Source organism: Engystomops pustulosus, chromosome 5 (genome assembly GCF_040894005.1).
Source record: "Engystomops pustulosus chromosome 5, aEngPut4.maternal, whole genome shotgun sequence".
NCBI classification, from domain to species: Eukaryota; Metazoa; Chordata; class Amphibia; order Anura; family Leptodactylidae; genus Engystomops; species Engystomops pustulosus.
This window is the reverse complement of record NC_092415.1, coordinates 208552911-208569766: the sequence shown is the minus strand read 5'-3', so window position 1 is coordinate 208569766 and position 16856 is coordinate 208552911. Positions and strand designations below refer to the sequence as shown.

Below are 16856 nucleotides of genomic sequence, written 5' to 3'. Positions count from 1 at the left end.
AGACCCCCAACTACAGGAGAGACCCCCAACTACAGGGGAGAGACCCCCAACTAAAGGAGAGAGACCCCCAAGTACGAAAAAGACACGCCCCCTACAGGGGAGAGACCCCCAACTACAGGAGAGAGACCCCCAACTACAGGAGAGAGACCCCCAATTACAGGAGAGAGACCCCCAACTACAGGAGAGAGACCCCCAAGTACGAAAAAGACACGCCCCCTACAGGGGAGAGACCCCCAACTACAGGGGAGAGACCCCCAACTACAAGAGAGAGACCCCCAACTACAGGAGAGAGACCCCCAACTACAGGAGGGAGACCCCCAACTACAGGGGAGAGACCCCCAACTACAGGAGGGAGACCCCCAACTACAGGGGAGAGACCCCCAACTACAGGAGAGAGACCCCCAAGTACGAAAAAGACACGCCCCCTACAGGGGAGAGACCCCCAACTACAGGAGAGACCCCCAAACTACAGGAGACCCCCAACTACAGGAGAGAGACCCCTCAACTACAGGAGAGAGACCCCCAACTACAGGAGAGACCCCCAACTACAGGGTAGAGACCCCCAACTACAGGGTAGAGACCCCCAACTACAGGAGACAGACCCCCAACTACAGGGGAGAGACCCCCAACTACAGGAGAGAGACCCCCAAGTACGAAAAAGACACGCCCCCCTACAGGGGAGAGACCCCCAACTACAGGAGAGACCCCCAAACTACAGGAGAGAGACCCCCAACTACAGGAGAGAGACCCCTCAACTACAGGAGAGAGACCCCCAACTACAGGAGAGAGACCCCCAACTACAGGAGAGACCCCCAACTACAGGGGAGAGACCCCCAACTACAGGAGAGAGACCCCCAACTACAGGAGAGAGACCCCCCCAACTACAGGGGAGAGACCCCCAACTACAGGAGAGAGACCCCCAACTACAGGAGAGAGACCCCCCAACTACAGGGAAAAGACCCCCAACTACAGGAGAGAGACCCCCAACTCCAGGAGAGACCCCCAACTACAGGGGAGAGACCCCCAACTCCAGGAGAGACCCCCAACTACAGGGGAGAGACCCCCTACTACAGGAGAGAGATCCCCAACTACAGGAGAGAGACCCCCAACTACAGGGGAGAGACCCCCAACTCCAGGAGAGACCCCCAACTCCAGGGGAGAGACCCCCAACTACAGGAGAGAGACCCCCAACTACAGGAGAGAGACCCCCAACTACAGGAGACAGACCCCCAACTACAGGAGAGAGACCCCCCAACTACAGGAGAGAGACCCCCGACTACAGGAGAGAGACCACCAACTACAGGAAAGAGACCCCCAACTACAGGAGAAAGACCCCCAACTACAGGAGACAGACCCCCCAACTACAGGAGACAGACCCCCAACTACAGGAGACAGACCCCCAACTACAGGAGAGAGACCCCCCAACTACAGGAGAGAGGCCCCCCAACTACAGGAGAGAGACCTCCAACTACAGGGGAGAGACCCCCAACTACAGGAGACAGACCCCCAACTACAGGAGAGACCCCCAACTACAGGGGAGAGACCCCCAACTACAGGAGACAGACCCCTAACTACAGGAGAGACCCCCAACTACAGGAGAGAGACCCCCCAACTACAGGAGAGAGACCCCCCAACTACAGGAGAGAGACCTCCAACTACAGGGGAGAGACCCCCAACTACAGGAGACAGACCCCCAACTACAGGAGAGACCCCCAACTACAGGAGAGACCCCCAACTACAGGGGAGAGACCCCCGACTACAGGAGACAGACCCCTAACTACAGGAGAGAGACCCCCAACTACAGGAGAGACCCCCAACTACAGGGGAGAGACCCCCAACTACAGGAGACAGACCCCCAACTACAGGTGAGAGACCCCCAACTACAGGAGAGAGACCCCCAACTACAGGAGAGACCCCCAACTACAGGGGAGAGACCCCCAACTGCAGGAGAAAGACCCCCAACTACAGGAGAGAGACCCCCCAACTACAGGGGAGAGACCCCCAACTACAGGAGAAAGACCCCCAACTACAGGAGAGAGACCCCCCAACTACAGGAGAAAGACCCCCAACTACAGGAGACAGACCCCCCAACTACAGGAGAGAGACCCCCAACTACAGGAGAGAGACTCCCAACTACAGGAGAGAGACCCCCAACTACAGGAGAGAGACCCCCGAACTACAGGAGAGAGACTCCCGAACTACAGGAGAGAGACCCCCAACTACAGGAGAGAGACCCCCGAACTACAGGAGAGAGACTCCCGAACTACAGGGGAGAGACCCCCAACTACAGGGGAGAGACCCCCGACTACAGGAGAGAGACTCCCCAACTACAGGAGAGAGACCCCCAACTACAGGAGAGAGACCCCCAACTCCAGGAGAGATACCCCCAAACTACAGGAGAGAGACCCCCAACTACAGGGGAGAGACCTCCAACTACAGGAAAGAGACTCCCGAACTACAGGAGAGAGACCCCCAACTACAGGAGAGAGACCCCCAACTACAGGAGAGAGACCCCCAAACTACAGGAGAGAGACCCCCAACTACAGGGGAGAGACCCCCAACTACAGGAAAGAGACTCCCGAACTACAGGAGAGAGACCCCCAACTACAGGAGAGAGACCCCCAACTACAGGGGAGAGACCCCCAACTACAGGGGAGAGACCCCCAACTACAGGAGAGAGACCCCCGAACTACAGGAGAGAGACTCCCGAACTACAGGGGAGAGTCCCCCAACTACAGGAGAGAGACCCCCAACTACAGTGGAGAGACCCCCAACTACAGGAGAGAGACCCCCAACTACAGGAGAGAGACCCCTAACTACAGGAGAAAGATCCCCCAACTACAGGAGAGACCCCCAACTACAGGGGAGAGACCCCCAACTACAGGGGAGAGACCCCCAACTACAGGAGAGAGACTCCCCAACTACAGGAGAGAGACTCCCCAACTACAGGAGAGAGACCCCCAACTACAGGAGAGAGACCCCCAACTACAGGGGAGAGACCCCCAACTACAGGAGAGAGACCCCCGAACTACAGGAGAGAGACTCCCGAACTACAGGGGAGAGACCCCCAACTACAGGGGAGAGACCCCCAACTACAGGGGAGAGACCCCCAACTACAGGAGAGAGACTCCCCAACTACAGGAGAGAGACCCCCAACTACAGGAGAGAGACCCCCAACTACAGGAGAGAGACCCCCAACTACAGGAAAGAGACCCCCAACTACAGGAAAGAGACCCCCAACTACAGGAAAGAGACCCCCGAACTACAGGAGAGAGACTCCCGAACTACAGGGGAGAGACCCCCAACTACAGGGGAGAGACCCCCAACTACAGGAGAGAGACTCCCCAACTACAGGAGAGAGACCCCCAACTACAGGAGAGAGACCCCCAACTACAGGAGAGAGACCCCCAACTACAGGAGAGACCCCCAACTACAGGAGAGAGACCCCCAACTACAGGAGAGACCCCCAACTACAGGAGAGAGACCCCCAACTACAGGGGAGAGACCCCCAACTACAGGGGAGAGACCCCCAACTACAGGAGAGACCCCCAACTACAGGAGACAGACCCCCAACTACAGGAGACAGACCCCCAACTACAGGAGACAGACCCCCAACTACAGGAGAGACCCCCAACTACAGGAGACAGACCCCCAACTACAGGAGACAGACCCCCAACTACAGGAGACAGACCCCCAACTACAGGAGAGACCCCCAACTACAGGAGACAGACCCCCCAACTACAGGAGACAGACCCCCCAACTACAGGAGAGAGACCCCCAACTACAGGAGAGAGACTCCCAACTACAGGAGAGACCCCCAACTACAGGAAAGATACCCCCATCTACAGGAGAGAGACCCCCATCTACAGGAGAGAGACCCCCAAACTACAGGAGAGAGACCCCCAAACTACTGGAGAGAGACCCCCAACTACAGGAAAGAGACTCCCAACTACAGGGGAGAGACCCCCAACTACAGGGGAGAGACCCCCAACTACAGGGGAGAGACCCCCAACTACAGGGGAGAGACCCCCAACTACAGGAGAGAGACCCCCAACTACAGGGGAGAGACCCCCAACTACAGGGAAGAGACTCCCGAACTACAGGAGAGAGACCCCCAACTACAGGAAAGATACCCCCAACTACAGGAGAGAGACCCCCAAACTACAGGAGAGAGACCCCCAACTACAGGGGAGAGACCTCCAACTACAGGAAAGAGACCCCCAACTACAGGAGAGAGACCCCCAACTACAGGAAAGATACCCCCAACTACAGGAGAGAGACCCCCAAACTACAGGAGAGAGACCCCCAACTACAGGGGAGAGACCTCCAACTACAGGAAAGAGACTCCCGAACTACAGGAGAGAGACCCCCAACTACAGGAAAGAGACCCCCAACTACAGGAGAGAGACCCCCAAACTACAGGAGAGAGACCCCCAACTACAGGGGAGAGACCCCCAACTACAGGAAAGAGACTCCCGAACTACAGGAGAGAGACCCCCAACTACAGGAAAGAGACCCCCAACTACAGGAGAGAGACCCCCAACTACAGGGGAGAGACCCCCAACTACAGGAGAGAGACCCCCAACTACAGGGGACACACCCCCCAACTACAGGAGAGAGACCCCCAACTACAGGAGAGAGACCCCCAAACTACAGGAGAGAGACCCCCAACTACAGGGGAGAGACCCCCAACTACAGGGGAGAGACCCCCAACTACAGGAGACAGACCCCCAACTACAGGAGAGAGACCCCCAAGTACAGGAGAGAGACTCCCCAACTACAGGAGAGAGACCCCCAACTACAGGGGAGAAACCCCCAACTACAGGAAAGAGACTCCCAACTACAGGGGAGAGACCCCCAACTACAGGAGAGAGACCCCCAACTACAGGAGACAGACCCCCAACTACAGGAGAGAGACCCCCAACTACAGGAGAGAGACCCCCAACTACAGGAGAAAGACCCCCAACTACAGGAGAGACCCCCACCAACTACAGAAGAGAGACCCCCAACTACAGGGGAGAGACCCCCAACTACAGGAGAGAGACCCCCGAACTACAGGAGAGAGACTCCCGAACTACAGGGGAGAGTCCCCCAACTACAGGAAAGAGACCCCCAACTACAGGAGAGAGACCCCCAACTACAGGAAAGAGACCCCCAACTACAGGAGAGAGACCCCCAAACTACAGGGGAGAGACCCCCAACTACAGGGGAGAGACCCCCAACTACAGGAGAGAGACCCCCAAACTACAGGAGAGAGACCCCCAAACTACAGGAGAGAGACCCCCCAACTACAGGGGAGAGACCCCCAACTACAGGAGAGAGACTCCCGAACAACAAAAGAGAGACCCCCAACTACAGGAGAGAGACCCCCCAACTGCAGGAGAGAGACCCCCCAACTGCAGGGGAGAGACCCCCCAACTACAGGAGAGAGGCCCCCCCAACTACAGGAGAGAGACCCCCCCAACTACAGGAGAGAGACCCCCAACTACAGGAGAGACCCCCAACTACAGGAGAGAGACCCCCAACTACAGGAGAGAGACCCCCAACTACAGGAGACAGACCCCCAACTACAGGAAAGAGACCCCCAACTACAGGAGAGACCCCCAACTACAGGAGACAGACCCCCAACTACAGGAGAGAGACCCCCAACTACAGGAGACCCTCGAACTACAGGAAAGAGACCCCCGAACTACAGGAAAGAGACCCCCGAACTACAGGAGAGAGACCCCCAACTACAGGGGAGAGACCCCCAACTACAGGGGAGAGACCCCCAACTACAGGGGAGAGACCCCCAAACTACAGGAGAGAGACCCCCAACTTACAGGGGAGAGACCCCCAACTACAGGAGAGAGACTCCCGAACTACAGGAGAGACCCCCAACTACAGGAGAGACCCCCAACTACAGGAAAGAGACTCCCAACTACAGGGGAGAGACCCCCAACTACAGGAGAGAGACCCCCAACTCCAGGGGAGAGACCCCCAACTACAGGAAAGAGACTCCCGAACTACAGGAGAGAGACCCCCAACTACAGGAAAGAGACCCCCAACTACAGGGGAGAGACCCCCAACTACAGGAAAGAGACTCCCAACTACAGGGGAGAGACTCCCAACTACAGGGGAGAGACCCCCAACTACAGGAAAGAGACCCCCAACTACAGGGGAGAGACTCCCAACTACAGGGGAGAGACCCCCAACTACAGGAAAGAGACTCCCAACTACAGGGGAGAGACTCCCAACTACAGGGGAGAGACCCCCAACTACAGGAAAGAGACCCCCAACTACAGGAGAGAGACCCCCAACTACAGGGGAGAGACCCCCAAACTACAGGAGAGAGACCCCCAACTACAGGGGAGAGACCCCCAACTACAGGAGAGAGACCCCCAACTACAGGGGAGAGACCCCCAAACTACAGGAGAGAGCCCCCCAACTACAGGGGAGAGACTCCCCAACTACAGGAAAGAGACCCCCAACTACAGGAGAGAGACCCCCAACTACAGGAGACAGACCCCCAACTACAGGAGACAGACCCCCAACTACAGGGGAGAGACTCCCCAACTACAGGAAAGAGACCCCCAACTACAGGAGAGAGACCCCCAACTACAGGAGAGAGACCCCCAACTACAGGAGAGAGACCCCCAACTACAGGAGACAGACCCCCCAACTACAGGAGACAGACCCCCAACTACAGGAGACAGACCCCCAACTACAGGGGACAGACCCCCAACTACAGGAAAGAGACCCCCAACTACAGGGGAGAGACTCCCCAACTACAGGAAAGAGACCCCCAACTACAGGAGAGAGACCCCCAACTACAGGAGAGAGACCCCCAACTACAGGAGACAGACCCCCAACTACAGGAGACAGACCCCCAACTACAGGAAAGAGACCCCCAACTACAGGGGAGAGACTCCCCAACTACAGGAAAGAGACCCCCAACTACAGGAGAGAGACCCCCAACTACAGGAGAGAGACCCCCAACTACAGGAGAAAGAACCCCAACTACAGGAGATACCCCCAACTACAGGGGAGAGACCCCCAACTACAGGAGAGAGACCCCCAACTACAGGAGAGAGACCCCCAACTACAGGGGAGAGACCCCCAACTACAGGAGACAGACCCCCAACTACAGGAGACAGACTCCCAACTACAGGAGAGAGACCCCCAACTACAGGGGAGAGACCCCCAACTACAGGAAAGAGACTCCCAACTACAGGAGACAGACCCCCAACTACAGGAGAGACCCCCGACTGTAAGAAAAAGATCCCACATGTAGAAGGGAGAATCTCCCAACTGCAAGTGAGAGACCCCAAACCCCAGAGGAGACCTCCCCTGTTAGGGATTTTTATGCAGGGCCCCAACAGCCCTCTTGACTTTTGTAAGGTGAGTCCTAATTAACCCTTTCATGATTGAACATAAAGACCAAGACACACGACAATCTCTTAGGCCTCTTGCACACTAGCGTTGCGTTTCACGTGCGGGTGCAATGCGTGAAAAACTGACGTTTTTGCTGCGTTTTTGTTTCATTTTTGTTCGCGTTTTTTTGCGTTTTCGGTGCGTTTTTCACGCGCGTTTTTTTAAGTCAATGGGACTTTTTCAAAGGGACCATGGTTCGGGAATAAAATGTTTTATTTAATTGAAAAATAATGTCTTCTGATAAGTTGCAAACATCTGCGATCTATTCTTCACTGTTCCGCGCGCATATATTATCTCCCGACAAGTTAGCAGATGTGAAGAACAGTGAAGAATAGAATAAAACCAGTGAACACAGTGAAAACAGTGACCACAGGATCATTTAAGATAAAAACACAGTGCAGAACACAGTGCAGAATAGATTACAGATGTTCGGCACATCTGCTTACTTGTCGGGAGATACGCGCGGAGCGCTGCGAACAAAATAGCATGTGAAGAACAATATATATGTGTGTAAAGAACACATTGCAGATGTTTCCATACATCTGCAATGTCTTCTTCACACATATATATTGTTCTTCACATGCTATTTTGTTCGCAGCGCTCCGCGCGTATCTCCCGACAAGTAAGCAGATGTGCCGAACATCTGTAATCTATTCTGCACTGTGTTCTGCACTGTGTTTTTATCTTAAATGATCCTGTGGTCACTGTGTTCACTGTGTTCACTGGTTTTATTCTATTCTTCACTGTTCTTCATTGTGTTTTTTTAATTAAATGATCGTTCGCGAGCAGGGGAAATACTGTTATACTGGTCACCTAGCAACCCTTACGTTTAAAACGCATTGCACTCGCATTGCACTTGCAATGTTTGCGAGTGCAATGCGTTTTTGATACGTCCCCATAGACTTGAATGGTGCGTGAAAAATGCGCGTGAATCGCAAAAATAGAGCATGCTGCGATTTTGACGCGCGTGCAAACGAACGCAAGCACGCGCGTTGAAAACCACGCAAATGGAGAAAGACCCATTGAATACAATGGGACAGAGTGCAATGCGAGTTCTGAGCGTCAAATGCACGCGCAGAACTCGCGCGTGACAAACGCCAGTGGAGAAGGGGCCTTAGTCAAGATCTTCTCTCCTTTAATAATCAAAATGCATAATATATAACAGACAGAAGAGTCATTAAAGGGGCGTGAATAGTATACTGCAAAGCTATTGGTCATCAGCACATTCTGGGGAAAAGTGAATTACTTGTGCTCAGTCCTCAGAGACCTTGTACACAGATATTGTTTATACTAACGCTGAGAAGGAGATGATAAGTGGCTCCAGAATCACAATATAATCACGGACAGACTGGCTTCTCATTACATGTCACAGGGTATGAGCTGACAGGCAGCAAACAGGTTACATAACATGAAGTCTGAATCATGACATTAACTGGACAGTGGTCAGGGAACATGGCCGCTGTATCCAAGATGGCGGACAGTAGTCAACATGGCGTCCGAAACCAGTGCCACCTCCTTAACATCCCCTAACTCCAAAAGGAGAGACCCCCAAGTAGATGGGAGAGTAAACCAGCGCCCCTTGGATTTGGATTCACGGCTCAGATGCTGGTTCCCTCTCATGGCTGCAGTGTATATATCATCCACCAGGGGGAGCAGCACTGAGGACTCTGGGAATTGTAGTTTTCCCAGATTCATTGAACTAACCGGGAAGTAGCTGTGTATGAGCAGTGCATGCTGGGAGGAGGCTTAGCTCCCTGCACTATGTGTAGCATTTAACCCTTGTACCGCAGTGTACGGAGCAGCAGAGGTGACACAGAGACAACGCAGCCTCCGACCTATCAGTGTGCAGCATCCCAGCCCCCGGCATCAGTATGCCCCATGGGCAGGTATGTACTAACACCCTCCAGTTCCCCTCTCTACCAATAACCGCCGGTATCCGTCATCATGTATATAGTCACTCTACTTATCCGGGACATCTTTTATTTTATATAAAAGTAGAAAACATAACAATAAATAAACCATAATAAGCTATAACTGCTGGCGAAATAATTACAAAAGCACAAAGATAAACTAACAAAACCTCCTGACCCAGCCACACACACACCACACACTCAGCATGAGAACAAACATGTTATAGATAACAAAACAAATCACAACAGAAATAACATTAAATATAACTAAATCCCACGCCCATCACCCTCCCCCCCCCAGACACTGGTCTAACGTCCAAAGTTTGCGTTATATAGTCCAGAACAGTGCCCAGGATCATATAGTCCAATATCCCGTCCACCCCCCTCCCAACCTAACACCAGCACCCCAAAACCAACCAACCTACAAGAACTATAACTACATATAACTATAACTTACAGCACACAAAATACATTGAACATATCATTAGAAAATCCAAACCACATAAAGCCCAGGTTCGGCGCTTGCGAGCCCAAGATCACTACATGCTCAGATACAAAACAAAAATCTACAGTGCAGCATCAGCCCAACACCAGGAGAGGAGATGACAGACTAAGGGACACTAAAGGAGAACCCCCTCCAAAGGAGAGAGGCCCTCCCCGTGCCCAGCCTCTCATACTCCAGAGAGCGCACCTTCACCAGGAGGGAGAGGACAGACTAAGGAACACTAAGGAGAGAGGTCCTCCCAGTGCCCAGCCTCTCATACTCCAGAGAGCGCACCTTCACCAGGAGGGGAGAGGACAGACTAAGGGACACTAAGGAGAGAGGCCCTCCTCGTGCCCAGCATCTCATACTCCAGAGAGCGCACCTTCACCAGGAGAGGAGAGGACAGACTAAGGGACACTAAGGAGAGAGCTCCTCCCCGTGCCCAGCCTCTCATACTCCAGAGAGCACACCTTCACCAGGAGGGAGAGGACAGACTAAGGGACACTAAGGAGAGAGGCCCTCCCCGTGCCCAGCCTCTCATACTCCAGAGAGCGCACCTTCAACAGGAGGGGAGAGGACAAACTAAGGGACACTAAGGAGAGAGGCCCTCCCCGTGCCCAGCCTCTCATACTCCAGAGAGCGCACCTTCAACAGGAGGGGAGAGGACAAACTAAGGGACACTAAGGAGAGAGGTCCTCCCCGTGCCCAGCCTCTCATACTCCAGAGAGCGCACCTTCACCAGGAGGGGAGAGGACAAACTAAGGGACACTAAGGAGAGAGGCCCTCCCCGTGCCCAGCCTCTCATACTCCAGAGAGCGCACCTTCACCAGGAGGGGAGAGGACAAGCTAAGGGACACTAAGGAGAGAGGCCCTCCTCGTGCCCAGCATCTCATACTCCAGAGAGCGCACCTTCACCAGGAGAGGAGAGGACAGACTAAGGGACACTAAGGAGAGAGCTCCTCCCCGTGCCCAGCCTCTCATACTCCAGAGAGCACACCTTCACCAGGAGGGAGAGGACAGACTAAGGGACACTAAGGAGAGAGGTCCTCCCCGTGCCCAGCCTCTCATACTCCAGAGAGCGCACCTTCAACAGGAGGGGAGAGGACAAACTAAGGGACACTAAGGAGAGAGGCCCTCCCCGTGCCCAGCCTCTCATACTCCAGAGAGCGCACCTTCAACAGGAGGGGAGAGGACAAACTAAGGGACACTAAGGAGAGAGGTCCTCCCCGTGCCCAGCCTCTCATACTCCAGAGAGCGCACCTTCACCAGGAGGGGAGAGGACAAACTAAGGGACACTAAGGAGAGAGGCCCTCCCCGTGCCCAGCCTCTCATACTCCAGAGAGCGCACCTTCACCAGGAGGGGAGAGGACAGACTAAGGGACACTAAGGAGAGAGGCCCTCCCCGTGCCCAGCCTCTCATACTCCAGAGAGCGCACCTTCACCAGGGGGGGAGAGGACAGACTAAGGGACACTAAGGAGAGAGGTCCTCCCCGTGCCCAGCCTCTCATACTCCAGAGAGCGCACCTTCACCAGGGGGGAGAGGACAGACTAAGGGGCACTAAGGAGAGAGGCCCTCCCCGTGCCCAGCCTCTCATACTCCAGAGAGCGCACCTTCACCAGGGGGGAGAGGACAGACTAAGGGACACTAAGGAGAGAGGTCCTCCCCGTGCCCAGCCTCTCATACTCCAGAGAGCGCACCTTCACCAGGGGGGAGAGGACAAACTAAGGGACACTAAGGAGAGAGGCCCTCCCCGTGCCCAGCCTCTCATACTCCAGAGAGCGCACCTTCACCAGGAGGGGAGAGGACAGACTAAGGGACACTAAGGAGAGAGGCCTTCCCCGTGCCCAGCCTCTCATACTCCAGAGAGCGCACCTTCACCAGGGGGAGAGGACAGACTAAGGGACACTAAGAAGAGAGGTCCTCCCCGTGCCCAGCCTCTCATACTCCAGAGAGCGCACCTTCACCAGGAGGAGAGGACAGACTAAGGGATACTAAGCAGAGAGGTCCTCCCTGTGCCCAGCCTCTCATACTCCAGAGAGCGCACCTTCACCAGGAGGGAGAGGACAGACTAAGGGACACTAAGGAGAGAGGCCCTCCCCGTGCCCAGCCTCTCATACTCCAGAGAGCGCACCTTCACCAGGAGGGAGAGGACAGACTAAGAGACACTAAAGAGAGAGGTCCTCCCCGTGCCCAGCCTCTCATACTCCAGAGAGCGCACCTTCACCAGGAGGGGAGAGGACAGACTAAGGGACACTAAGGAGAGAGGCCCTTCCCGTGCCCAGCCTCTCATACTCCAGAGAGCACACCTTCACCAGGAGGGGAGAGGACAGACTAAGGGGCACTAAGGAGAGAGGCCCTCCCCGTGCCCAGCCTCTCATACTCCAGAGAGCGCACCTTCACCAGGAGGGAGAGGACAGACTAAGGGGCACTAAGGAGAGAGGCCCTCCCCGTGCCCAGCCTCTCATACTCCAGAGAGCGCACCTTCACCAGGAGGGAGAGGACAGACTAAGGGGCACTAAGGAGAGAGGCCCTCCCCGTGCCCAGCCTCTCATACTCCAGAGAGCGCACCTTCACCCGGAGGGAGAGGACAGACTAAGGGACACTAAGGAGAGAGGCCCTCCCCGTGCCCAGCCTCTCATACTCCAGAGAGCGCACCTTCACCAGGAGGGAGAGGACAGACTAAGGGGCACTAAGGAGAGAGGCCCTCCCCGTGCCCAGCCTCTTATACTCCAGAGAGCGCACCATCACCAGGAGGGAGAGGACAGACTAAGGGACACTAAGGAGAGAGGCCCTCCCCGTGCCCAGCCTCTCATACTCCAGAGAGCGCACCTTCACCAGGAGGGAGAGGACAGACTAAGGGACACTAAGGAGAGAGGTCCTCCCCGTGCCCAGCCTCTCATACTCCAGAGAGCGCACCTTCATCAGGAGGGAGAGGACAGACTAAGGGACACTAAGGAGAGAGGACCTCCCCGTGCCCAGCCTCTCATACTCCAGAGAGCGTACCTTCACCAGGGGGGAGAGGACAGACTAACGAACACTAAGGAGAGAGGTCTTCCCCGTGCCCAGCCTCTCATACTCCATAGAGCGCACCTTCACCAGGAGGGAGAGGACAGACTAAGGGACACTAAGGAGAGAGGACCTCCCCGTGCCCAGCCTCTCATACTCCAGAGAGCGCACCTTCACCAGGCGGGAGAGGACAGACTAAGGGACACTAAGGAGAGAGGCCCTCCCCGTGCCCAGCCTCTCATACTCCAGAGAGCGCACCTTCACCAGGAGGGGAGAGGACAGACTAAGAGACACTAAGGAGAGAGGACCTCCCCGTGCCCAGCCTCTCATACTCCAGAGAGCGCACCTTCACCAGGAGGGGAGAGGACAGACTAAGGGACACTAAGGAGAGAGGCCCTCCCCGTGCCCAGCCTCTCATACTCCAGAGAGCGCACCTTCACCAGGAGGAGAGGACAGACTAAGGGACACTAAGGAGACAGGCCCCCCCCCCTTGCCCAGCCTCTCATACTCCAGAGAGCGCACCTTCACCAGGAGGGAGAGGACAGATTAAGGGACACTAGGAGAGAGGTCCTCCCTGTGCCCAGCCTCTCATACTCCAGAGAGCGCACCTTCACCAGGAGAGGAGAGGACAGATTAAGGGACACTAGGAGAGAGGCCCTCCTCGTGCCCAGCCTCTCGTACTCCAGAGAGCACACCTTCACCAGGGGGGAGAGGACAGACTAAGGGACACTAAGGAGAGAGACCCTCCCCGTGCCCAGCCTCTCATACTCCAGAGATCGCACCTTCACCAGGAGAGGAGAGGTCTGACTAAGGGGCAGTAAGGAGAGAGGCCCTCCCCGTGCCCAGCCTCTCATACTCCAGAGAGCGCACCTTCACCAGGAGGGAGAGGACAGACTAAGAGACACTAAGGAGAGAGGCCCTCCCCGTGCCCAGGCTCTCATACTCCAGAGAGCGCACCTTCACCAGGAGGGAGAGGACAGACTAAGGGACACTAAGGAGAGAGGCCCTCCCCGTGCCCAGCCTCTCATACTCCAGAGCGCACCTTTACCAGGAGGGGAGAGGACAGACTAAGGGACACTAAGGAGAGAGGCCCTCCCCGTGCCCAGCCTCTCATACTCCAGAGAGCGCACCTTCACCAGGAGGGAGAGGACAGACTAAGGGACACTAAGGAGAGAGGCCCTCCCCGTGCCCAGCCTCTCATACTCCAGAGAGCGCACCTTCACCAGGAGGGAGAGTACAGACTAAGGGACACTAAGGAGAGAGGCCCTCCCCGTACCCAGCCTCTCATACTCCAGAGAGCACACCTTCACCAGGAGGGAGAGGACAGATTAAGGGACACTAAGGAGAGAGGCCCTCCCTGTGCCCAGCCTCTCATACTCCAGAGAGCGGACCCTCACCAGGAGGGAGAGGACAGACTAAGGGACACTAAGGAGAGAGGACCTCCCCGTGCCCAGCCTCTCATACTCCAGAGAGCGCACCTTCACCAGGGGGGAGAGGACAGACTAAGAAACACTAAGGAGAGAGGTCTTCCCCGTACCCAGCCTCTCATACTCCAGAGAGCGCACCTTCACCAGGAGGGGAGAGGACAGACTAAGGGACACTAAGGAGAGAGGCCCTCCCCGTGCCCAGCCTCTCATACTCCAGAGAGCGCACCTTCACCAGGAGAGGAGAGGACAGATTAAGGGACACTAGGAGAGAGGCCCTCCCCGTGCCCAGCCTCTCGTACTCCAGAGAGCACACCTTCACCAGGGGGGAGAGGACAGACTAAGGGACACTAAGGAGAGAGGCCCTCCCCGTGCCCAGCCTCTCATACTCCAGAGATCGCACCTTCACCAGGAGAGGAGAGGACTGACTAAGGGGCAGTAAGGAGAGAGGCCCTCCCCGTGCCCAGCCTCTCATACTCCAGAGAGCGCACCTTCACCAGGAGGGAGAGGACAGACTAAGGGACACTAAGGAGAGAGGCCCTCCCCGTGCCCAGCCTCTCATACTCCAGAGCGCACCTTTACCAGGAGGGGAGAGGACAGACTAAGGGACACTAAGGAGAGAGGCCCTCCCCGTGCCCAGCCTCTCATACTCCAGAGAGCGCACCTTCACCAGGAGGGAGAGGACAGACTAAGGGACACTAAGGAGAGAGGCCCTCCCCGTGCCCAGCCTCTCATACTCCAGAGAGCGCACCTTCACCAGGAGGGAGAGTACAGACTAAGGGACACTAAGGAGAGAGGCCCTCCCCGTGCCCAGCCTCTCATACTCCAGAGAGCACACCTTCACCAGGAGGGAGAGGACAGATTAAGGGACACTAAGGAGAGAGGCCCTCCCTGTGCCCAGCCTCTCATACTCCAGAGAGCGGACCCTCACCAGGAGGGAGAGGACAGACTAAGGGACACTAAGGAGAGAGGACCTCCCCGTGCCCAGCCTCTCATACTCCAGAGAGCGCACCTTCACCAGGGGGGAGAGGACAGACTAAGAAACACTAAGGAGAGAGGTCTTCCCCGTACCCAGCCTCTCATACTCCAGATAGCGCACCTTCACCAGGAGGGGAGAGGACAGACTAAGGGACACTAAGGAGAGAGGCCCTCCCCGTGCCCAGCCTCTCATACTCCAGAGAGCGCACCTTCACCAGGAGGAGAGGACAGACTAAGGGACACTAAGGAGACTGCCCCCCCCCCCCCGTGCCCAGCCTCTAATACTGCAGAGAGCACACCTTCATCAGGAGGGAGAGGACAGACTAAGGGACACTAAGGAGAGAGGTCCTCCCCGTGCCCAGCCTCTCATACTCCAGAGAGCGCACCTTCACCAGGAGAGGAGAGGACAGATTAAGGGACACTAGGAGAGAGGCCCTCCCCGTGCCCAGCCTCTCATACTCCAGAGAGCGCACCTTCACCAGGAGGGAGAGGACAGACTAAGGGACACTAAGGAGAGAGGCCCTCCCCGTGCCCAGCCTCTCATACTCCAGAGAGCGCACCTTCACCAGGAGGGGAGAGGACAGACTAAGAGACACTAAGGAGAGAGGCCCTCCCCGTGCCCAGCCTCTCATACTCCAGAGAGCGCACCTTCACCAGGAGGGAGAGGACAGACTAAGGGACACTAAGGAGAGAGGCCCTCCCCGTGCCCAGGCTCTCATACTTTCGAGAGCGCACCTTCACCAGGAGGGAGAGGACAGACTAAGGGACACTAAGGAGAGAGGCCCTCCCCGTGCCCAGCCTCTCATACTCCAGAGACCACACCTTCACCAGGAGGGAGAGGACAGACTAAGGGACACTAAGGAGAGAGGCCCTCCCTGTGCCCAGCCTCTCATACTCCAGAGAGCGCACCTTCACCAGGAGGGAGAGGACAGACTAAGGGACACTAAGGAGAGAGGACCTCCCCGTGCCCAGCCTCTCATACTCCAGAGAGCGCACCTTCACCAGGGGGGAGAGGACAGACTAAGGAACACTAAGGAGAGAAGTCTTCCCCGTGCCCAGCCTCTCATACTCCAGAGAGCGCACCTTCACCAGGAGGGGCGAGGACAGACTAAGGGACACTAAGGAGAGAGGCCCTCCCCGTGCCCAGCCTCTCATACTCCAGAGAGCGCACCTTCACCAGGAGAGGAGAGGACAGATTAAGGGACACTAGGAGAGAGGCCCTCCCCGTGCCCAGCCTCTCCTACTCCAGAGAGCGCACCTTCACCAGGAGAGGACAGACTAAGGGACACTAAGGAGAGAGGCCCTCCCCGTGCCCAGCCTCTCATACTCCAGAGAGCGCACCTTCACCAGGGTGGAGAGGACAGACTAAGGGACACTAAGGAGAGAGGCCCTCCCCGTGCCCAGCCTCTCATACTCCAGAGAGCGCATCTTCACCAGGAGGGAGAGGACAGACTAAGGGACACTAAGGAGAGAGGCCCTCCTTGTGCCCAGCCCCTCATACTCCAGAGAGCGCACCTTCATCAGGAGGGAGAGGACAGACTAAGGGACACTAAGGAGAGAGTTCCTCCCCGTGCCCAGCATCTCATACTCCAGAGAGCGCACTTTCACCAGGAGGGGAGAGGACAGACTAAGGGACACTA

At 56.3% G+C, this 16856-nt stretch overlaps 1 protein-coding gene across 1 annotated transcript in view; it reads left to right on the top strand.

Moving 5' to 3' along the window:
* Nucleotides 1–9134: 9134 nt before the first annotated feature.
* LOC140134167 (uncharacterized) overlaps nucleotides 9135–16856 on the top strand; it is a 46567-nt gene continuing 38845 nt past the window's right edge. Inside the window, exon 1 of the mRNA XM_072154803.1 lies at nucleotides 9135–9299. Coding sequence (XP_072010904.1) covers nucleotides 9285–9299 — 15 coding nt within the window. The 5' untranslated portion in view covers nucleotides 9135–9284. The remainder of the gene's footprint in view (nucleotides 9300–16856) is intronic.